Below are 22,670 nucleotides of genomic sequence, written 5' to 3' on the forward strand. Positions count from 1 at the left end.
ACCAAATCCGTGGATTTAATGGCTCCTGCCCCAGTTTGCCTCACAGGCAGTGGTCACAGCCCCTCCGAGCCACGCGGTGACCGTGCTGGCCCCGGCCCTCCTGCAGAGCCTTTGGGGCCACAGCGAACCCTCTGAGACCTGTGGCAGCTGGGGGTTCCATCCCAGGGGGTGTTCCCGGGTTCCCATCCCAGGGGGTGTTTGGGAGCTGGGACAGCCCAATCCCCACCTTGTCCCCAGCCCAGAGCTCTGAGTGCCACCTCCAGGTGTTCCTTGGGCACCTCCAGGGATGGGCACTCCAAACCTCCCTGGGCAGTTCCAATCCCTGACCCCCTTTTCCATGGGGAAATTCCTGCTGCTGCCCACCCTGAGCTCCCCTGGCCCAGCCTGAGACTGTTCCCTCTCCTCTTGTCCCTGTCCCTGTCCCCTGGGATGACCCCAAATCTCCCCGGCTGTCCCCTCCTGGCAGGAGCTGTGCAGAGCCACAAGGGCCCCCCTGAACCTCCAGGCTGAGCCCCTTCCCAGCTCCCTCAGGAATTTTCCAGCCCCTTCCTCAGCTCTGGACACGCTCCAGCCCCTCCAGGTCTTTCTTGTCATAAAGGGCCCAAAACTGACCCAGGGTTTGAGGTTCCCTCAGCAGAGGCAGCAAAAGGGGCTGGGGTCACTGCCCTGGCCCAGTGGCCACAGTGGGACTGGTGCAGGCCAGGTGCCATTGGCCTCTTGCCCACCTCACCTGGGCACACCTGGGCCCGTGTCCAGCTGCTGCCCCCAGCACCCCCAGGGCCTTTGCAGCTTTCCAGCCGCTTTCCCCCGAGCCTGGAGCGTTCTGTGGGGTGCTGTGACCCCACGCCGTGGATCCCAGGATCCCACGGACCCAACCTGCCCAGATCCCTCCTCTGTCCTCTGGCACAGCCACGCTCCCACCCAGTTCAGCAAAGAAAACCCCCCGAGGCAGCCATAGGAAAAGATTTTCCATTTAATACTAGACTCTCAGGATTGAGATGCAGGCTTTTTATGCAATTACATCCAATGTTAAAATTGGTAATACATAATTTACAAAGATTAACATCAAAACAATGATCTATTTAGATATGCTTTGTAAAAAGGAAATATATTAGCAGCATTTATTTTCAGCAATCACACAGCCTACACCCATGCAGACTAAGGTTCAGCTCTATTTGCAGTAACGTAGTGCTTCCTGGCTCCGGCGGCGATCCTGGGGACACACGGGTCTGCTCAGTATTATAAAATAACCAAAAAATAAAAAAAGTCATTAATTTCTACACCAGTAAGAAAAAACAATTCTTTGCACTTACCTAACATTTGATTGTCTAAAAAACATTTTGTTTAGTCTTTCAACAAAAGAAAGATAAAATGACAGAGCTAGTGTCTCGCTTCTGTACGCACTTTATTTTTTTTTTTAAAAACTTTTTAGTGTTTAACACCATTTGAGACAATGATTTCTGTTTGAAACTAAATGAGACAACTCGAGGGTTTGGACATGCGATATTCCTACTACACGCACGAGTATTTTATACTCAGGGTTCCTGGTACTGTACAGTGCTTCTCTACAGTAAGAAAATATTCCAAACTATTTTCTTATTTCTTTTTTTTTTTAATAAAATATTTTTTTTCTCAAAGGGTTTTTTTCCTTTCTTTTTTTTTTTGTGGTTTTTTTTTGTTTTGTTTTGTTTTCTTTTCTCTTTTTAAATCAACACATAAAAGTTAATGGAATGAGTCATGTTCCACTAAGAGTAAAATAATTATAATAATAACAAGAATGTACATTAGGACGAGCTTGGTCCATAAAAAGGAACATGTAACTACGGTATTGCTTTACATCCACGCAGCAGATATATACAACTTGGCACATTAAAAACTGGATTTCTTATAAGAACACCTAAAACAGGACTGGATATGCATGTGTACGTCTGAGACAGGAAAGCAAAGCCACGGTCCGGGGCAGCGGGGCCGCCCGGCCCCGGGGGCTCGGGGCTGGCGCGACAATCGCGACAATCGCGACAATGGCCACGGGAGGGGCCAGCGGGAGCCGCTGCCCGGACGTTCGGCTGTCCACCAGCACACGAGGGTAGTGTTAGCAGTTGATAAATTCTACAGCTCACGACAAACACTCGCTCGGATACTGCCTGACGGGCACGGAGTGAAAGGGTCCTGGCTTGGGTTTTTTTTTTCTTTTTTTTTTTTTTTTTTTTTTTTTTTTTTTTTTTTTTTTTTCCTTTTTTTCTTTTAACAGATTTTTATTTGCACAACACACGAGACACACGAGAACCACAGCTTATCAAAAAAACCAACAGCAATGGTGGCGTCAGGAGCTGACTTCGCTTTTATAAAATTTCTCTGCAGAAAAAAAGTGAAAAAACTCACACCCCTCCCCCTCCCCCGCACAGCAAGTGCCTCATCCCAGCGCTCCTGCCCCGCTCCAAGGGCCTCTGGAAGCTTCTCCTTGGCACAGACCACAGGGACACGAGCTCAGCTGTCCCACAGCGAACCTCGCGCTCGTCCGGGGACGTTTCTCTCTTCTTGGAACTTGTGCAAATCAGAGGCCACAGCTTCAGGGCAGCTTTTCCTTTTAGGCCCCTGGGCCTTTCCTCTCCCCTCTGGATTCCTGGATTCCCTTGCCTGGCGTGGGCCACGGCGGTGCTGAGGGTGGCTGGTACAATCCCAGGTTAGCAGTGACCGTGGGGAACATCCTCCTCAGAGTAACTCAGTCCTTTTCCTCTACTCTCCCTATTTTTTTTTTTTTAAATTTTTTTTTTTTTTCCTCTGAGTGGGAATATCAAGCAAAAATAAATTAAATTTGACCATCCTGGACAATAACCACGAGGTTTCCTCAGTACCTAACATCAATACAAGGCACGCCCACCAACACACACACCAAGAGCACTGCAGAGCAGGGTGGGCACCGTGCCGGCCCGGCCCCCCAGGTGCTACTGTTTGTATTTTGTCAGTTTGCTGCTGCCCTCCTTCCCCAGGCTGGGCTCTGCCCCCAGCCCTGCCAGACCCCAGAGCTCGGCTGCCCCTCCTGGGTCACTTCCTGAAGCTGCTCTCGGGGATGGTCAGAGTGCGGCGCCGCAGCTTCCGGCCCGAGCCCTCCTCCAGCAGGTAGGTGACATCGATGGCTGCAACAGAGCACAGGGCACAAAGGGGTTTCAGTCACTGCAGGATCCCTGAGGCTGGAAAAACCTCCAGGATCACCGAGTCCAAGCTGGGAGTGATGCCCACCTTGTCACCCTGAGTGCCGCCTCCCATCGTTCCTTGAACACAGAATTCCTGTTTCCTTATTCCTGCTTCTTTCAAGGAATGGATTTCCTCTCCAGGAAATCCAAAACATGCCTGGGCAAGGTGCTGAGTGACCCCAGCCCTGAGCCGTGGCTGGACCAGGCAACCTCCAAAAATCCTCCCAGCCCAAATTAAGCACCAGTCCTTGACTTTCTGGCATTGCCAGCATTTGGAAGAGACTGGACAGGGCTCATCCTGGGCTTTAATTTAAAAGCAGGGTCACACTTCACCAGTGGAACCCCTGTCCCCTCATCCCACTGCAGCAGGGACTCAGAACCAGAGGAAAGCTCATTAAAGGTCAAAAGAGACTTTCCAAATTCCCCTCAGTCTTCCCTGGCTTGTCTGCTAAATTTCTCTATTGTAGATACGGAATGAATGGGGGGAATTAGTTTATGGAAAGGTTTTGTGGTTATTAAAAATATTATACAAAAAAAATTAAAAATATTATACAAAACAGTGTCATAGTTGTAAGAAATTTCACTTGGATTTAGTGGATTTCTGTTGCAAAACGTGGCTACAAAGAAAACTGATTTTCCTAATGCCCGCTAGCAAGAAATTCAGACAAAAACATTCATTTTATCAACACAGCTCAGCCAAGTGACCCCAGACCTGCAGGAGACCCAGGGGCTGTGCAACCAGAGCCTGAACTCTCACCGTTTTTCCCTGGGATTTTCTCTAGGAGGTTGAGCAGGATCTGGTTCAGCCTCTCCCTCTGGAGGTGCCGCCGCTCCTCGGGGCTGCAGAGCGGCCTCGTGTCCGAGGGGTTCTCGTCCCCCTTCTTCTCAGTCTCGCAGCTCTCGCTGGGCACGGGCTCCTTGTCGGGCTCCTCGGGGCTGGGCAGCTCCCCTGGAGCCTGCTCAGGGGCCCCCAGCACCTCCTCCATGAGGGGCAGGGAATCTTCCTCTTGGTTTAAGTCTTTGATCTGTGGTTTCGAGCGATCGGATTTCCAGGATGACCTTGTGGGAAAAGAGGGGTTTAAAGAGCAGCTTTTCACCTGAAAGGACAATTCCCAGCAAGTCCAGCACTCATCCATGGGTAGGGGCTGCCTGGAGCTCAGTTTCTTCCCTCAATCCCTGCACTCACACCCACCAATGCCACGGCTTTATCTGCACCGCACCAAACGCAGCTTTGAAAAACAAACGGCTTTTTCTTTTCAGTTGCAAAGATTTTACCTCCAAAACCACTCTGGCCCAGCCCTTAGTGGGATGTCCTTGCAGGCCCTACCATATCTGGGCTCTGACTGCCCCACAGACACGGGCAGCAGGTCCAGGACCTGCGTTCCTCCATCTGGGAAGGCTTGAGCCTCCTGCTTTGGGCATCTCCTCACTCAGCTGCTTTTTTCTGACTTTCAAATGGCTCCTTTCTTTTCCTGATGTACATTATTAAGGCTGCCTATCCCTCCTCACTTGTTCCCTTTTATCTCTCTGAAAGTTTAGAGAGCTTTAAATAATTTAAACTTCTTATTTCCATAGCACCCGGGGGAAAGGGGCAGGAGGAGGGTGGGCACAACAAACAAACAGCATTATTTCATCTCTTCTCAACAATCTGGGAGGGGAGACTCACCTGCCTCCGTTCCTCTTGTAGTTGTCTGGCACATAATGAGGCTGCAATAACAATAAAGATTATGATCAATACCAAATCAAACTCACAGTGGAAGGAAGTGCTGGTCTATCAAATACTCTGAATGTGCCAATGCAAGACACTCTGCAAATGCTGGGGTGCCTCAAAGAGACTTCACAGGAGGAGGCACAATCATGTAATAAGATAAATTAGAGCCAGACTTGTCTTATTCTTCTCTTCTAAAAAAATTTCAAGCCACAAACCATCATGATAAAAATCATTTTTGCTTTCTGCACAGCATGAGTCTGGAACCTTCTCCAAAGCCACTGCAAAAACCTCTGCTCCAGGAAGAGCAGAGCTCACTTGCAGGTTTGCAGATCTGCCACCTCTGCTGCTGAGTCTCTCTTTGAGCTCACCATCACCATCCCTTGAGCACCTCTCTGCCTCTCAACTGCAGGTTCTGTTACACCCAGTTTTCTTTCCAAGCTTGCTTTCCAGCCAGCTTTTGCCCCAGGCTGTGCATACTCACAGAATCATGGAATGACTGAGGCTGGAAAAGGCCTCCCAGAGCATCGAGTCCCAGCTGTGCCCAATCCCCACCTTGTCCCCAGCCCAGAGCTCTGAGTGCCACCTCCAGGGGTTCCTTGGACACCTCCAGGGATGGGGACTCCAAACCTCCCTGGGTTTGGAAGGAGGTTTGGATGGGCACTCCAAACCCCCCTGCCAAAGCCTGACCACTCTTTCCACGGGGAAATTCCTCCTGATGTCCAGCCTGAGCCTCCCCTGACACAACTTGAGGCCTTTTCCTCTTCTCCTGTCCCTTCTTCCTTGGGGACCAGAGCCTGACCTCCACCTACAGCATCAGCTCCCTCTGCCTGACCAAGCTTCATTTATAAACTGTCAGGAGCTTTCCAGAACTCCATCCAGCCTCCTAAAAACAGGTGAGGAAGCTGAGAGCAAAGCCACCTACTGAGAAATCCCTCTTGGGTGTGAGTTTCTTGGGGAAGTGGTCGAAGGCGTAGGGCTTGGTGCACACGGGGTAGCGGTTGCGGTGGATCTTGTAGAAGAGGTGAGCTGATTTATCCAGGCGGTAATCACAGATGTAAACGTCCTGCTCCTTCACACCCTTCGGCCTCCCTGGCATCAAAACAAGGGGAAAACGGTCATGGGCTGAGGGGGAAGCAGGTGGGTTATCACAGTGTGAGCGAGGCAGGGGCTGTCACAGTGTCCCTTTTGGCTCTCCCACTCAGCACCCCAGCAGGGTCACTCTGAGGGGAGAACCTGCATACTCTGATCAAACACTTCCCAGCTTTCACAGACACAATTATCAACTGACATCACTTTCTCTTCCCTGCCCACTGCTGTCCCTCTTCAAACAGGAATCCCTGTCCCAGGGCAAAGCCATCGTGTGTCCTCAGCTCTGAACCACACAAACATTCCCCGTGGCCTTTGGACAGCAGGAACTGCTCCAGTGCATGTCCTTGCTTGCAGAACAGAGTGGATTTGTCCCAGTGCCTGGCTCGGGGTAAGGATGACATTGGTGGTGCCCAGCAGTGCTCACCCTCAGCCCAGGACTCTCCTGCAGGGCCAGGACAGCTGACCCCAGCTGGCCACAGGACATTCCACACCACGGAGGGTCTGGCCAGTGGGGGTTACTGGGATCCCCCAGTTTGTGCTGGGGATGGGCTGGGGAGTGGCTGCACTGGCCATCACTTGTGCTTCCTGGGGTTTATTCACAGAATCACAGAGTGGTTTGGGCTGGGAGGGACTTAAAGCTCATCCCATTCCAGCCCCTGCCATGGTCAGGGACACCTTCCACTATCCCAGGCTGCTCCAAGCCTTGTCCAGCCTGGCTTGGACACTGCCAGGGATCCAGGGGCAGTCACAGCTTCTCTGTGCACCTGTGCTAGGGCCTCCCCACCCTCACAGGTAAGAATTTCCTATGTGTATCCAACCTAAATTGCCTCTTTTTCAGGTTGAAGCCATTCCCTCTTGTCCTGTCACTCCAGTTCATGATTAAGAGCCTCTCTCCACCTTCCTTCTAGTCCCTGCAGATACAGGACACTTCTCTTTCTGTAACCTCCCTTTCTATTACTAGTACTGTTATCATTATTATTACTACTACAATATTTTAATTTATTTCAACCATGAAACTGTTTTTATCCCAACCCTTGGGTTTTAAATTTTCCAGTTCCCTCCCCATCTCAGGGGGAGCGAGTGGCTGGGTAGTGCTGAGCTTTCAGCAGGGGTTAAACCACCAGAGCCCAGTGCCCAAATGCTTAGGAACGTGTTTAATTCTCACCTTTGCAGTAGGTGTAGAGGTCTAGCACACAGCACGTGCCCACCACGGCCTCCAAGGGGATGATTTCGTACAAGGGCACCCGGAAGAGTTCGTTGTGGTAGAACTTCCGAGACGGGGAATGATGCGTTTCGTGTGGACGGAAATAGTGGTGGCCAAAGGCAAAGCGCTCCTCCCTGAGGGTGCAAGGGGGACAGAAACACAAATCAGCCCATGACACAACTCACTCGATGCCCCCTGCTTCGTTCTGAGTTCCCTCTCTTGCACCTGCTGTGATGAACAGCAGAGTCACACAAGTGTTCCACGTTCCACTTCCTGCCTGCAGTGGGGGCAAACCCTCCCATGGTTTCCGTGGGCACAGCAGACTGTGACTGGCCAGGGCACAGCACAGCTGTCACTGCACCCACAGCCTGTTCCAACTCTGAGGAAATCCATCCATTTCTATCTCTGACCCTTTGCTTAAACCTCCAACCTCACGTGTTTCCACTGTGCAGTTGTGGAGCACAGGCTCCAGCTGGGAATTCCCCAACCTCTGCACCTGCACCTTGCTCATTCCTGCATCCTTAAGGTGAGGCTTCCACAAAATTCCTGTGCTTTGACAGGCAGGCCAGTGGGATGGCTCGAACTCAAAGGCTGTGTGGCACATACTTCTCGTTTTTCCAGAGTTTCTCGATGCGGAAGATGTCGAGCTTGTCGCGGTTGATGTGGGACAGCAGCCGGTACGACTGCCGCACCGGGTGCCCGTCGGGGGTCCTGCGGCTGTCTCTCATCAGGTACACACAGTCACCTGTCCAGGGGCACAAAGGACACACCTGTGAAGAGCCTGGCTTGAGCCCAGCACGCCAGAAGCAGAGGAAATAATCACTAAAAGGAACACAACACAGACGCCTAATGCTGGATTGTAAGGAACGACACGAACCCACTGCAGAACCTGCCAAGAGCGCTCAGATGCTGTTCACAGAAGCTTTACAGAAAAACTACCCACAACCTTCCATGCCTGTGGGAACCCAGGGCAAGGGGAATATCCCCCTGTCTGCCCTGGGCTGCTCTGACTCCCAGGAAAACACTGACTTTGACCCTCATTCATGGAGAAGGCTTCCTAAGCCTCAAAGTAAACCAGAGACCACAAAAGTGTAAAATAGATTGTAGGGATTGTAGAGAGTAGTGTAGTATGTCACATGGGTGAGAAATTTAGGTTTTAGGATTTTTAGCAAATTGTAGATGGGTGCAAGATGGAGGATACAGGATGTTGTCTTGAGTTCCTTTCTTCTTCTTCCTGGGTTTAGGTGGTATCTTGTAATTGGGTAGAAAAATCTACATTGCGGGTCTTTAGGGGTCAGTTATTGGGTTAGAAAGGAAAATAATTTAGGTGTCACTTCTTAATTGGGTAGCTTAGTTTTTGATTAGACTTAAAAAGACCTTGCAGCACAAGTTTGTTAGCCATTTTGTGCTGTTTTCACACCTGTAAGGTCTGAGGGCAGACAGTGTGCTGAAGTCTTGCTAAGATAACAATACAACAAGAACCTGAAGACCGAAAATGTCCCGTGTGTCTGCTTTTCCTGACAAAGAACTGCTTCAAGAGGGTTTCCCCCTGCCAGGGGAGCCCTCAGGGAGTTGCCCAGCGTGGGGCCCAAAAACTCACACATGCCCACTCTGAAAACACCAGTCTGTAAGGAATCAAAACCATGACAAACCACAGGATATGTAACCATGTCAGTCATGATTAGGAAAAAGTGTAAAAATTAGTGATGGCTGCAATAAATCTGGAAGATGCCACAAGCCCCAGATAAAACATCATCCATTTCAACAGAGAATGTAAAAGCAAGTTCTGATACAGCCCTTGAAGTGAGTTACTCTCCAGCAAAAAAAAGACATGAGAAACCCAAAGGCTGAACTCTGGACAGAACAGGCAATGCAGAGCAACACCCAGCAAGGAGAACTGAATGCAAATTCCAGAATTCCAGAATCTTGCAGATGGGACAATGAATATGCTGGTTTTTGGCCTTTTTTAATTCCCCATTTTCCTGAAGATACTCCTATTCCCCTCTAGCAAACTTATCAGCTGGTTTCACTCATTCAAGAGCAGTTTCCTAATAACAATAAAGGGTTCTTTCTAACCTTGTGTGGATCTGTAGGATGAAATAAAAAAAAAAAACAATAATCAGTGAGCTGAATTGTGTGGCTGTGGCAGCTGCCTTGGAGAGATTCAGGAATTCAGAGCACAGTCCAGAGGAGATAAGCTTTAGGGAACACACAAGCAACGAGCTGGATGTTTTAATGACCATTCTGCACTAAAATACTGGAGGTCTAACAGCCTTCTTGGCCTTTACTTCTAAATGTTAACTACCAGGAGTTGGCTCAGCATCATCCTCCCCTGGCCAGGACAGCCCTGGCTGTGCTAATTAACATTTCTTCATCAACAGCCTGTGAGAACTCTGACTGTGTATCACTCCCAGCACCGCAGAGAGAGCAGCTTCCACTTGTGAAAAACGAAAGTATTTCTGACAGGGCCATGCCACAAGTGGCAGCTTCCACTTGTGAAAAACAAAAGTATTTCTGGCAGGGCCATGCCACAAGTGGCAGCTTCCACTTGTGAAAAACAAAAGTATTTTTGACAGGGCCATGCCACAAGTGGCAGCTTCCACTTGTGAAAAATGAAAGTATTTCTGGCAGGGCCATGCCAGAGATCCCTGCACGCTGCTGGAAAACCAGAGGCAGCACATACCTTGGCGGAGCAGCAGATCATCCCTCAGGAGGCAGATGTAATAAACACAGCCAGGCTGGGCATAGTGGGGCCGAGGGATCATGGGAACCTCCTGCAGGGAGAAAAGAAAGGGAATCCTCAGCTGCCCACCAGCACCAGCCCAAAATTGGGCTGCCACCCTGCAGTTGTTGTTGTGCTCATTAAAGGGATGGGATTAAGATTGCACTAAGAATGATTTATTGCTTACATAATATTCGTTTTAGAGGTTGTGAGATTTATAAGATAGGAAGTAGTTGGTTATAGATTTTTTTATAAGGTATTATGTAATTTTGTGACCCAATAGGCTGATGTTATAGAGTTATTTTGCTTTTTTGATTTATCACTTTCATTTCTTTTCATTGTAATGTGGATATTTCTGTCTAATAAGGTCTTATTACATGTACACACGTATGTTTTTATTATAACATCTACATTTCTGCTTATTTTATACACTTACATTATTACATTACTGTACTATAAAACTTTTTATCATCTTATATAAGATAATATGATATATATTATACAATATATAATATATGTTTATATATGTTATATTTTTTTCTTACTTACTTGAAGTATATTCTTACTTTTAACTATAGAAGCATAAGTTATTGATTATTTTATTCAATGTTTCTGTATTTTGCTTTTACATCAATTTAGGCTTCTTCTAAGGCTACAAATCAAACCCTCTTGAGTCTGTGAAGATTTCTATCTCTCCAATTCCCACACCACCCTATAGAAATACATAGAGAAAAACGGAGAAAAAAACAGAGAAAAAAGGACCCCTCGTGGAATTGAACCTAAATCAAGGAAGCTTCACCCATCCCAAAAGATACAAATTCTAAATACAAACACAAAACCCTAAGGAGCTGCTGTAGTTCTGTGAGAGCAATAGGAAGGAGAGTTTTGCTTTACCCTGTTCACAGCTCGAGGCTCACACTGCTCACACAGGTAGTGTTCAACGTCCGAGGTCACACCCATGCAGTCACAGTGCTGCCACACCTGGAAAAACAGGCACAGTCACAAAGCCCTGGCACAGATTATAGCTGCAAACTGCATCTTCTCAACAAATATTAAGGAAAGCAAGAAAGTCAGCTTCACACAGGAAATTCAAGATTTTCTGTGAACTATTTCACACCACGTCAGCAGACAGACAAGACCTCCATGCAACAGTAAGTGCAAAAGTCCAAAAATTTTAAATTAATTTCTCTCTCCCAAGACAGCTGAGGCAGTTTCAGCTCCTCTGCACAATGCAAGTTGCATTTTCTCTGTGAAAAGAGAATCTCTCCTCTTGTGGAGAGGAAGTAAAAGGCCTGAAGAGTTAATTAATGGTACCAAGCACACAGGAGCTGCTGGTGAAAAGCTCCACTTGCTGTGGAGAAGAGGAGCAGAGAGCAGAAACCTTTGGGCTCCTCACCTGCTGGAATGCAAGCCTCTCAGTTCCTCAGAGAGGGAAATGAATGCAGGAGTTGAATTAAAGCCTTTCGATAAATTAAGATATATTAAGCCACATAGATATGAAGTAGAAGTGTAGGTTTAAGTTTTCAGTAAGTAGAAGTGTAAGTTATAGTTTTAAATAAGTTTAAGTTTAATTCTTAGGTTTTAAGTAAGTAGAAATGCATTTTAAGTGCCTTAAGAAACTGTGCTAGCTAGCAAAAGCCCTAAGGCCTAGTTTAAAGTTCAGTAACTTAGTCCTAGACATAACAGAAACATAGCAGACCCTTGCCACTAGAACAGATAGAATTATTCCTGTAAAACAAATACAATTGCACATGTAAATAGACAGAACTATGCACGTAGATAGATAAATTATTCAGATGGGAAATATGCAAGAAAGATTAAGCATCCTGCATTGCATTTGAGCATATCTTGGAATATTTAGGGGTGGAGAAAATGTGATGAATGCCATCAGCCAATTTTCCCTCAGGTTTTTAGTTGACCAGCAGAATGTCTACATGCAGAGCTTGACTCTTTCACTTAGGCTGGTACCAGTTGGGAGAAAATCTATTCAAGGCAGCAAAACCTCCCTCAGGCACACAATGCTTGGAGAACAGGAATGGCTACACATCCTATCAGGTTACAGCTACAAACCTTCCAGTACGTTTGTAGTAAATCTCCTGAGATATGTAGGAAATTTTGAGACATGACCTGCTTTGTTTAAGAAATACATGGCACTATATTTACTATGTTTGCTGTGTATCAGCTTGAATAGTGGCAGTTTTTATCAGGAGTTTTTCTTTGACATCACCTTTTCCAAATGACTTGGATTTGCATGACAGTACAGAATACATAGATAGAAAACAGATAGTACACTTGTGTAAATAGACAATATTCTATACATAGTTTTTTAGGTAAGAACTGACACGACTTTTGTACATTAGAATCAAATTCAGGCTGGTTTAGAAAGAATGTTTTAGAATCAAGAAGAAGAAGAGGAAGAGGAGGAAGAAGAAGAAGAAGGTGAAGAAGAAGAAGAAGAAAGAGAAGAAGAAAAAACAGAAGAAGAAGAAGACAACAGAAGAAGGAAAGAAGAAAGAAAGTTTTGGTCTCTGCTGCTGCTCAGAACATCAGACTCCACACCAGGGAACAATTGCTGCTGTTCCTGCACAGAACCTGGGACCAGATACCAGAAAGCAGCCTTGCAACTGCTGCTCCAGCTTGGGACTCTGCCAGAAAGCTTCTGCGTGCACTTTGACACCTCTTTGCCTTCAAGAGTGATGCATTCGTGCAATGAACAACCTCACAGCAACGCACAACTGCTGGTGTCTCTGAAGACCCAAGACCCAGTAAGACCTCGACACCCACCATGCACTTTTCACACTGGATCATGAGCCCCTCGTCCTTGTAGAGGCCGCAGATGCAGCGGATGACGTCCTCGTCCTTCTCGTGCCCGTTGTCCTTGTCACACACCGAGGTCTCGCTGCTGTCGGCCTCGCTCGCCGTCTCCCCCACGATCTCGTCGATCTGGGCCGAGGCCTCGTGCCGCGCGCTGTAGTAGGCCTTGCGCAGCCGGCACACGTCCCGCCCCGTCGGGGACTTCCTGCCGTAGTACTTCTGCAAAAACCAACAAAAATTCACAAAAACTGCTTTCTTTCCAAGTGCCGTCCTGTTTAGCTCCTGTCCATGCACGCCTGGGAGGCCTGTAGCCCCAAAGCTGGGGTGGCCTCTCCATCTCCCTCCTGACCCCAGCCAGTGCTGTAGTAGGCCATGCACAGCTGGCACATGTCCTGCCCTCTCAGGGACTTCCTGCTGTAGTATTTCTGCAAAAACCACAAAAATACCCAAAAAATGCTTTCTTTCCAAGTGCCATCCTGTTTAGCTCCTGCCTGTGCACACCTAAGAGGGGTTCTCCCTACAGCTGCAGCCCCAAAGCTGGGGAGGCTTCTCCATCTCCCTGCTGACTCTGGCCAGAGCAGTAGTAGGCCTTGCAAAGCCAGCATATGTCCCCCCCGTCGGGGAGTTCTTGCATAGTATTTCTGCAAAAATCACAAGAAAACCCAAAAAAGTGCTTTATTTCCTCCTTTATTTAGCTCCTGGGAAGGGTTCTTCCCCTACAGCTGCAGCCCCAAGCGTGGGGTGAGGTCTCCATCTCCCTCCTGACTCTGGCCAGCAGGTGCACGGATGTGACATGCACAGGGGAGGAACTGAGAGCAGCCCTGGGAGGAGGATTTGGGGTGATGGGTGGCCAAAAACTCAGTGTGCCCTGGCCATGTGTGTTCACAGCCCAGAAACCACCCCTGTCCTGGGCTGCATCCAAAGGAGCATGGGCAGCAGATCAAGGAAAGGGATTCTTCCTCTATCATCTGCTCTCCCAAGACTCCACCTGAGGTGCTGAGTCCAGTTCCAGGGCCCCCAGTGAAGAAGGACATGGAACTGTTGGAGCAGAGGAGGCCACAAAGTTGCTGAAGGGACTGGAGCCCATCCCCTATGGAGCCAGGATGGGAGGGCTGGGAATGTTCAGCCTGGAGAAGAGAAGGTTGTGTGGAGACCTCAGAGCCCCTTGCAGGGTGTGAAGGGGCTCCAGGGAAGCTGGAGAAAGACTGTTCATCAGGGACTGGAGTGACAGGACAAGGGGGAATAGGTTCAGACTGAAAAAGAGGGAATTTAGTGTGGCTATATGGGAGAAATTCCTCCCTGTGAGGGTGGAGAGGCCCTGGCACAGATGCCCAGAGCAGCTGTGGCTGCTCCTGGACCACTGGAAGGGCTCCAGGCCAGGCTGCCCAGAGCCTGGGATAGGGGAAAGTGTCCCTGCCCATGGCAAGGGGTGGAATGGGATGAGCTTTAAGGTCCCTTGCAGCCCAAACCATTCCATGATTCTGTGATTCCATGACATCTCACACTGAAAAAACAGGGTATCCCTTCCAAAAGGAAGAGAAATTTCTTTAGGTCAGCTGTTCATGAGTGTCCTTGGCCTTCTCTCTGACCTAAGGCAGTCAAGGGCTCATGATTTGCTAATGAGCCCTCATCAGGAACAGATCAGCACAAGTTCTCTTCCTCCAGAATAAATTTCTTTTTTTCCTGTTAAGAGCATTAAAGGAGGGCACATCCCTGCTGCCAGTGCAGCAGCCATCAGGCCAGACAGAGCCTCACCTCTGCATTCCTGAAGACCTTCAGCATGTCCCCATCAAAAGCTTCCACAGTTTTGTAGTAACCAGTCAGGATCTGCTTCTCAATCGTGGCAAGGTCCAAGGGGTCAGAGATCTTTTCATAGTAGTCTGCATTTCTACAACAGGAATGTTGGCACAACGTCAGGCTCACCAGCAATTCCCACTGTGCAAATCCATCAGAGAAAGCTGCTCTGGGAAGGCAGCACTTACTTTTTCTTTGGGGGCAGGTTCAGGAGAGGAGCTGCCAGCGCCTGCCTGGAGGAGTCTGCAACAGGAACAGAGCTTAGTGACATCACTGGAGTGAAACTTCCAAAGAAAAGCAACTAACAACATTCAATCTGGGTAAAAAAAAAAGGCTTTTCTGTTATCTGAGCCACGGGGAATTGAAATGCTTTGCATTTCTAGATGTTGGTGCCTGTAGCTGCAGTAACAGGTAGCACAAGGATGACAGTTTCTGATTTTTTCTGGAATTTTGAAAAATCAATTTCAAAGGACAGCAACATCTACAGATTCTGGTGGTAAAGCAGGGGGTTGAGGCTGAAGCAAAGTGATTATTGGTAAGGAAAGAATTTTTAAAAAACAGGAGTTATTTAACACCCCATATTTTTCTAGCATTTCCTATTCACAGAGTCCATTTCCAGAGGTTGAAAACATGCCCACAGATATTTTTTTTTAAAGAGAATCACCTTCACCTTTGTAGGATATGATGCTGTCACATATCTCCTTGAAGATCTGAGCCAGGCGGGCGGCACGAGCCACCTCCAGGTTCTCCTCGGCCGCCGCCAAGCGCCGCGTCCGCACCGAGCGCGACGTCTGCAGCGCCGAGAACTGGGTCATGAACACATCTGAGAGGGCACGACAGGGTTACCCCAGCTTAGAGACACACACTGCAATACTGGCTTTCTGCAGATGTTAACATGGATTTCATATGTGTGGTGGTAAAGTAGCTTTGTTATACAGATATGGTTTTTATTTCTGTTCTGTTAATGCGCTCAGACATAGTAGTGAAATAGCTGATATGTGTTAGAGACACATAATATTGCCTATTTGCAAATGTTAAAATGTATTTTATATGTGTGATGTTAAAATAACTTTGTTCTAAAGATATGCTTTTTATTTCTGTAGTTAATTAAGCTTAGTGAAATAGCTTATATAAGTATGTGTTATAAATACATATTATAATATGGCTTTCTGCAAATGTTAAAATGGATTTTATATGTGTGATGTTAAAGTAACTTTGTTATACAGATATGCTTTTTATTTCTGGAGTTAATTAAGCTTAATGAAATAGCTGATACGAGATGTGGCTGGGGGTGTATATTTTATTTCCATCTGTTCGAGGGGCAGTTATCTTCTGTTAATTGTTAAAATTAACACTGTTTTACACTGTTAAAACCAGGTGGGGCAGTTATCTTCTGTTAATCGGGAAGTTTTCTTTATCTCTTCCACAACCAATCCTCCCTCCAGGAGATCTCTCATGTTAATGGGTCATTAATTATTAATTATCTTCTGTTCATGGCTGAGAAAATTCCATCATCCCATGGGGAGATGCTCCAGGGGGAGCAGCCAAGCATTCCTACCTGGATACAATCTGAGATTTTGGGACACCACAGCAGCCTGTGCCCACTGCATTCCCAGAGGAGCAGCTTTCTGCCCCACTGCATTCCCAGGGGAGCAGCTTTCTGCCCCACTGCATTCCCAGAGGAGCAGCTTTCTGCCCCACTGCATTCCCAGAGGGAGCCCAGGCCCATCTCCAGCAGCCCTGGAGCTCCAGAGGAAAACTCCAGCCTTGTCCAGGATCCTGCTCCAGCAGAAGCACAGCTGGCACTGCAGGAGGGCTGAGCCCCCATGGAATGGCACTGCTGCCAGCACCCTGACCCACAGGCTGCCAGGGCCTGCTCTCACTCTGGCAGTGGTTTCTTTTTGTTTGTACTATTGCATTTGTATTTTTAGCTTTCCTAGTAAAGAACTGTTATTCCTATTCCCATATCTTTGCCTGAGAGCCCCCTAATTTCAAAATGATAATAATTCAGAGGGAGGGTGCAGGGGGTTTACATTTTCCATTTCAGGGGAGGCTCCTGCCTTCCTTAGCAGACACCTGTCTTGTCAAACCAAGACAAATACGTCCCAACATTGCAAGTTACTCATTCCAAGACTGGATTTACAGAGAGTTTAACTCTTTTGTGTCCCGGGGTGGCTGAGTGGCCTCACCTGATTTGATGTTGCCGTCGTCGCGGCAGATCCCGTTCCAGCGCGTGTACAGCGACGAGCTGTGCATGCTGTCACTGACGTGCTTCACTTCCTCCTGCTTCTGCCTGATCTTCTCCCAGTTCCGTACCAAGAACACGTGGTGTTTCAGCACAAAATTCCTGCAGAGATTAGGGAGCTATTCAAGAAGCTCTTTTTACTGGAAAACTCATTCTTTAATGTGGGGGAAAAGCTGGATATTCAGAGGCGTATCCTGCGTCTTCTCTCCTCAGTGGAGAGGAACTCCAGCCTGGCTGGTAAAGGAGAACTAAAAGCTGCATCCTCAGAAATTTCAGCATGATGCATCTTCTAGAAGAAGACATCAGTATTTGCACAGCACTCCATTTCTGAGGCAAATCCCCCTGAAATCAGCCCCTACCTTTCCCTGTTAGACATGGGCTTCATCTGCAGCTGAGGTGTCAGCCTGGTTGGGGCGTTCACACTTTCACTGGGTTCCTCAGGGATGTGGCCCCTCTGGAAAAGAGATTGTTCTGATAGACAGGAAAAACTGTGCCAAGAACTCAGCAAAGCAGCCAAAGCAGCCCTGAGACAGAACATGCAGCATTACTCTACTGTACTTCTTTTTAAAGTTTGGGTTTCTGTTTCAAGTTTAAAATTTACAAAACCACCTGGTTTTGATCTGGTGGCACAGACTGATTTCCCATCAACCTCACCCACCCAAACTCTGTCTTTCCTACTTACTCTCTTCTTTAGTTTGTGCTTTGACTTCCTCTTCTCTTTCGACCTCCCAGGTCTTCTGTGGGTGCTCACAGGCTGGTTGCTTTTGCTTGAGAGTCCATTCATGCGTTGACTTTTACCCCCAATTATTCCTCTGCATTTGTCAAAGCCACATTTGCAGAGTTGCTTTGAGAAAAAAAAATAAATCCAATAAACCCCAAACGTTTAAATTCCTTCTCAATATTAAAATGAACATTTTCTGCCTAATACAACATGACAGGTTTTGTTAATTTTTACAGTTTACAGAACTGCTAGACCTTAGTGAGATTTTTTCAAGGTCTCACAGTGGGGTTTTTACCTGCTTTTCAACATTAAATGAGTGGAAGTTGTAGTCATAGGTGAGCTCAGTCCCAGCAGGCATGTCCTTCAGTGCATACAGCCCGATCCGATACACACCATTCACAGACCTGGGGGAAAATACAACCAAATACCCCAAAAATTCAACACAAAATCATCTTTGTGCACAGAGTGGCAGTGTTAGAGACAGGCAGCAACGCCTCTGCTGTGCCCTGGCTTATGCTTGTGCATTTCTTTTATTTATCTCTTACAAGAAACTTTGAAAGCTCAGATAGTGAACACCACATTTACAAAGAGTAGTACATGCCAGGGTCTCCCCACTCTCACAGGGAACATTTCCTTCCCAATATCCCACCTAACCCTGCCCTCTGGCAGTGGAAGACATTGTCCCTTGTCCTGTCACTCCAGGCCCTTGCAAATAATCTCTCTCCATCTTCCCTGCAGCTCCTTCAGGTATTAGAAGGACACAATTAGGTCACTTGGAGGTCTTCTTCTTGAACCATCCCAATTCTCTCAGCCTTTCCTCACAGCAGAGCTGCTCTTTCCCTCTAATTTGGTGCCTCCTCCAGATCCACTCCAACAGCTCCACGTCCTTCCTGTGCTGGGACCCCAGACTGGAGGCAGCTCTGCAGGAGTCGTCTCACCTGAGCAGGGCAGAATCCTCTCTGTCTCTTCAACTATTTTGAGTTGGATTTTCATGTTTAAAACTTTACTATTGCTTAAATCTAAAATTATCTGAGAACCACAAGTTACTCTGATGTGCAGTGACTCCTGTTCTGCCAATTGCCATTCCCCTACAAATCCCTCACTACAAATCCCTCAGCAGTACTTCCTCCTAAGGGCTGGTATGACACAGGGTGTGCTGGAATCCCACTATTTCCTGTTTTCCCTGCTTTAAAAAAATACTTGAATTGTCAAAACAAAGGGTTGATATACAGATAATTTTAGAGCTTTACCCAGGCTTCAACCTTCGCAGCAGAGTGTAAAAACCAGCAATACTGGAAGGAAACAGCCCAGTGTAACCAGAAATGTGAGGGAAATGTCCCAGTTGACAACCAGCAGTGCTGGATCTGCCAGCAAACTTGGATGCTGTCTCCAAAGCATCCAGCACTCACCAACACGACACAACTTCTCTTGAGCAACGTGAGCACCGTGTAAGGATTATTTCCAGCTTGATTCCCCTCCCTATTTTTAGATCTGACTCCCTCAGCTGAACTGGTTCTCTCTCTCTCTGGGTTCACAGGTCTTCCAGGGAGCAGCAGCCCTTTCCTCACCATTTCTGCATCTCGCAGTTGGGGTTGCAGCTGTGGTTGATGAAGCGAGCCTCGTTGCCCATGCGGTAGCTGTCGATGACCATGCCGCTGTCCAGGTTCAGGCAGTAATGGTCACTGTGGTTGTGGTACTGCTCAATCATCCGGTTCCTGTGGGGCAACACAGGGTGAATCCTGTCATTCTGCTTGTCCCCACACAGCACACAGGGAGTGGCACAGGGAGAGCACATCTCAGAGAGGGGTTTGAAGAAAAAGCAAAGATAATCTTTTACATTTTATAGAACTGTGCACCTAGAGATGGAGGAAAACCATTACTGTGCCTATTTTTATAAATCAAGGCCACTGACAGAGCTTGGGTTAGAATTTAGAAATTTGCTCTTCTGGAATGCCCCCTTTTGGGTTCTGCAGATTATTTGTACACATTTCATGTATGGAAGGGAAAATGCAAGTACACATTCCTTGGGGTGTCTGTGTATGCACGTGTAAACAACCAGCTTCCTCCGGAGTGGGCAGGTTCTGGAATCACATCCATGGATCACAAGAGCACGGGGACAGGAGTCAGTGTTAGTGCTTATCTCTGTATGAGGAGAATGCAGCTGCCTTCTGGTGGAGCTCTGAGAGCAGCAAGTCCCTCCAAGCTCAAATATCCCATGGAGTTAACAAGACAATTTCTTTCTTTCAATGCTTCCACTGGCTCTTTTTCCTTCACATCTTTCTGCAGAAGCCCATGCCCCTTCCAGCCCCACTCTGCCCCTCAGTTCCACCTGGTGCAGCCCAAATCCTGCAGAGTTCTCATTTCACATCCAGTCACTTGTGGCATTTTGCATTTATAGGGCAGATGAGGCAGATGATCCATTTCAAACATTAAGCACCCCTCAATACTGGACTGAGAAAAACTTGGTTAACCAAAACCCCCAGAATTCTAAACCTTCCTTTCCCCCCTCATCCTCCCCTTTGTTCCTGCCTTAGGATATCCCAATCACAGATTCTAAACATCATTTATGAGCCTTCCATGCAAAAGCAGCAAATAAATATTTCTACCTGAACTCTTGCTCACTAACAACTTCTCCCAGGTACTCGATGATGAACTGTCCTGCCTTCAGGGGCTCTTTGGTACGGATACCCCATCCCTTCTCCTCGGCCCTGAACCTCTCCAGGCACTGCACCCACTCGTGCCTCTGGATGCGCTGGTTGCAGCACTGCTCCCCACAGGGGCAGGTGTTGGGGGAACACTCGGCAAAGATCATCCTAAAAGGGACAACAGAGAAGGTAAAGGGAGGGGAAGAGTCCTTTGGGATCTGTCATGCAAGGAATAAAATCATACATATAAAGATAAGAAGAAAATAAGTAATAAATAAAATAATAAATAAAACCATAAATCAAGACATGAAATCAAGATATAAATATATACATCATCACATAAATAATATATAGAATAATTTATAAGTATTCAAAATGTAAATATAAATATATAAAATTATATAATGCCAATATAATTATAAATATAGATTCATATATAAATATATTTTATAAATATATAACATATAGAAATAGAAAAATATTTCTATATAATTATAAATATATATTTCTATAAAATATATAAATGTACATATAAAATGTATATAAATTATATATAATAATTTATATTGATTATATAAATCAATAATAAATCATTATAAAATCAATTAAAAATCAGTATTTTATATATTATGTATATATGGATCAATAATAAATCAATACATAAAGAAATAAATCAATCATAACAAAACAGAAGTTATTCAAGAACTAAAATGCTTCTTGTTTTCAAGGTGCAATTCACACAGTGATTCCCCGCTGAGCTCTCACTGCTGTTCAAAGGGCAAAACTGAGATTTTAATGGGGTCTTCCTCTGGAGAAAGGGGTAGGGCTGGGGACTCACCTGGTGCAGGTGCAGCTCCTGCAGGTTGTGCCCCTGGCAAGGGGCCAGGCCTGGCACTGACCCTTTGCCTGCCCGTGGCCAAGTGGCCACTCTGAGCCCCCCAGAGCATTGGGCACAGCCCAGGGGGAGGGACACGAGCCCGGGGGGGACACGAGCCCAGGGGGGGACACGAGCCCAGGGGGGGACACAAACCCCAGGGGGAGGGACACGAGCCCAGGGGGGGACACGAGCCCAGGGGGGGACATGACCCAAGGGGGGACACGAGCCCGGGGGGGGGGGACACGAGCCCGGGGGGGGACACGAGCCCCAGGAGGGGACATGGGCCCAGGGGGGGACACGAGCCTGGCAGGGGGACACGAGCCCAGGAGGGAACATGAGCCCCAGGAGGGGACACGAGCCCAGGGGGGGACACGAGCCCAGGGGGGGACACGAGCCCAGGGGGGGACACGAGCCCAGGGTCCCTCCCCAGGGGCAGCAGCTGGAGCTGCTCCTGTGGCTGCTCCACCATCCCAGGGCTGGAAGGACCCAGAGCCTGGGGCTGAGCTGGGAGGGAACTGGTCTGACTGGGAGCAGCTGGGAGTGGGGGGGGGTCACTGTGAAGGGGCCTCAGTGGCAGCAGTGACAATCTGGGGGACCCCAGAGCTGCTCCAGGAGGGTCCAACTGGGAATTTCCCTCCCTGTGATGATGCCTTTGCTGCTGGGGATGAGAAATAATCCACTTCTAACCTGTTCAGACAATCCTCCACACAGCCCTTCCCACTGTCATCCTCTGGTTTCTTACAATTGCAGGTGGTGGCCTCGTAACCAGAGAGAGGTTTGACATCCACATAGACATCTGGAGGGAAAAAAAAAAAAAAAGAAGAGAAAAAAACAAACCCAAATAGGGAAAAGAATTCTTTTCAGGTGAAAAAACAGAACTGTTTATCTACAGTATTTTCATTCCAATCAGTAAAGTAAAAAAAAGCAGGTGGAAGTGTCTTTGGTAGGACAAAGAGCAGGACAGAAAGGAGGGTGTCACATGAAAATTCCACAGTTATCACAGTTTAGTAATAAGATTTTACTTACTGGAACGGATTTTTTTATAAAGTGGGACATCTGGCTTTTTATACAACTAAAAGGAAGAGAAAGAAAATTTTAATACATTGCATAAGTGCATCTGTTATTCAAAAGGATCAGGGAAATTATGTTCTGTACACAGGCAACTCTTCTGTAATCATTACTAGAAATCTGTGTTCTCTTCTCTAGGCTCAGACTGCATTAACAAATAGGTCACAAAAAGGACCTGAAGAAGTAGAATTTGGGCTTGGTGAGACAGTGGAGCAGTTTGTTCACCACATTGTTTATTCTGTCTGCCCAGAGCCATGTGACAAACAGCTGTCCTGAGGACAGTCCTCTGAGCAGGGCTAAGAAGAAGAGGAATTATTTATACCTCCTTTGGAGAAACCATCTTTGGTGGAATCACCATGTGCCAATGCTTAAAAAAGTGAAAACAAAAAAATCAAGGTGCTGATTTATCAGTGACTCAATGATCTAAAGGATTTTTTTCCCAATCTAAAGGATTCTGGGATTCTGTAAGAACTGTGAGTACAGGTGGGAGCCATGAGAAATGCAGATTCATCTTCTCTGCAGAGGAGCTTCCTCTGCAGATGGAGATGAAGGGAAAGGGGAGCTCACATCACAGTTCATAATTTCA

The 22,670-nt window shown here is 47.3% G+C and overlaps 1 protein-coding gene across 3 annotated transcripts in view; it reads right to left on the minus strand.

Moving 5' to 3' along the window:
- Positions 1-955: 955 nt before the first annotated feature.
- ASH1L (ASH1 like histone lysine methyltransferase) overlaps positions 956-22,670 on the minus strand; it is a 61,978-nt gene continuing 40,263 nt past the window's right edge. The window contains exons 9-28 of one of the 3 annotated variants that reach the window (XM_053966773.1): positions 22,043-22,088; positions 21,704-21,812; positions 20,101-20,307; positions 19,063-19,209; positions 17,790-17,898; positions 17,456-17,617; positions 17,133-17,227; positions 16,718-16,875; positions 15,199-15,351; positions 14,717-14,771; positions 14,490-14,622; positions 12,705-12,953; positions 10,815-10,901; positions 9,882-9,972; positions 7,805-7,943; positions 7,160-7,332; positions 5,828-5,994; positions 4,861-4,901; positions 3,952-4,253; positions 956-3,137 (exon numbers count right to left, since the gene is read on the minus strand). In XM_053966773.1, coding sequence (XP_053822748.1) covers positions 3,046-3,137; positions 3,952-4,253; positions 4,861-4,901; positions 5,828-5,994; positions 7,160-7,332; positions 7,805-7,943; positions 9,882-9,972; positions 10,815-10,901; positions 12,705-12,953; positions 14,490-14,622; positions 14,717-14,771; positions 15,199-15,351; positions 16,718-16,875; positions 17,133-17,227; positions 17,456-17,617; positions 17,790-17,898; positions 19,063-19,209; positions 20,101-20,307; positions 21,704-21,812; positions 22,043-22,088 — 2,715 coding nt within the window. In that variant the 3' untranslated portion in view covers positions 956-3,045. Of the gene's footprint in view, positions 3,138-3,951; positions 4,254-4,860; positions 4,902-5,827; positions 5,995-7,159; positions 7,333-7,804; positions 7,944-9,881; positions 9,973-10,814; positions 10,902-12,704; positions 12,954-14,489; positions 14,623-14,716; positions 14,772-15,192; positions 15,352-16,717; positions 16,876-17,132; positions 17,228-17,455; positions 17,618-17,789; positions 17,899-19,062; positions 19,210-20,100; positions 20,308-21,703; positions 21,813-22,042; positions 22,089-22,670 lie in introns of all 3 variants that reach the window. The other 2 variants (XM_053966771.1, XM_053966774.1) reach the window with 2 other exon arrangements.

The sequence above is a fragment of the Vidua chalybeata genome, chromosome 29 (assembly GCF_026979565.1).
Source record: "Vidua chalybeata isolate OUT-0048 chromosome 29, bVidCha1 merged haplotype, whole genome shotgun sequence".
Classification (NCBI taxonomy): Eukaryota; Metazoa; Chordata; class Aves; order Passeriformes; family Viduidae; genus Vidua; species Vidua chalybeata.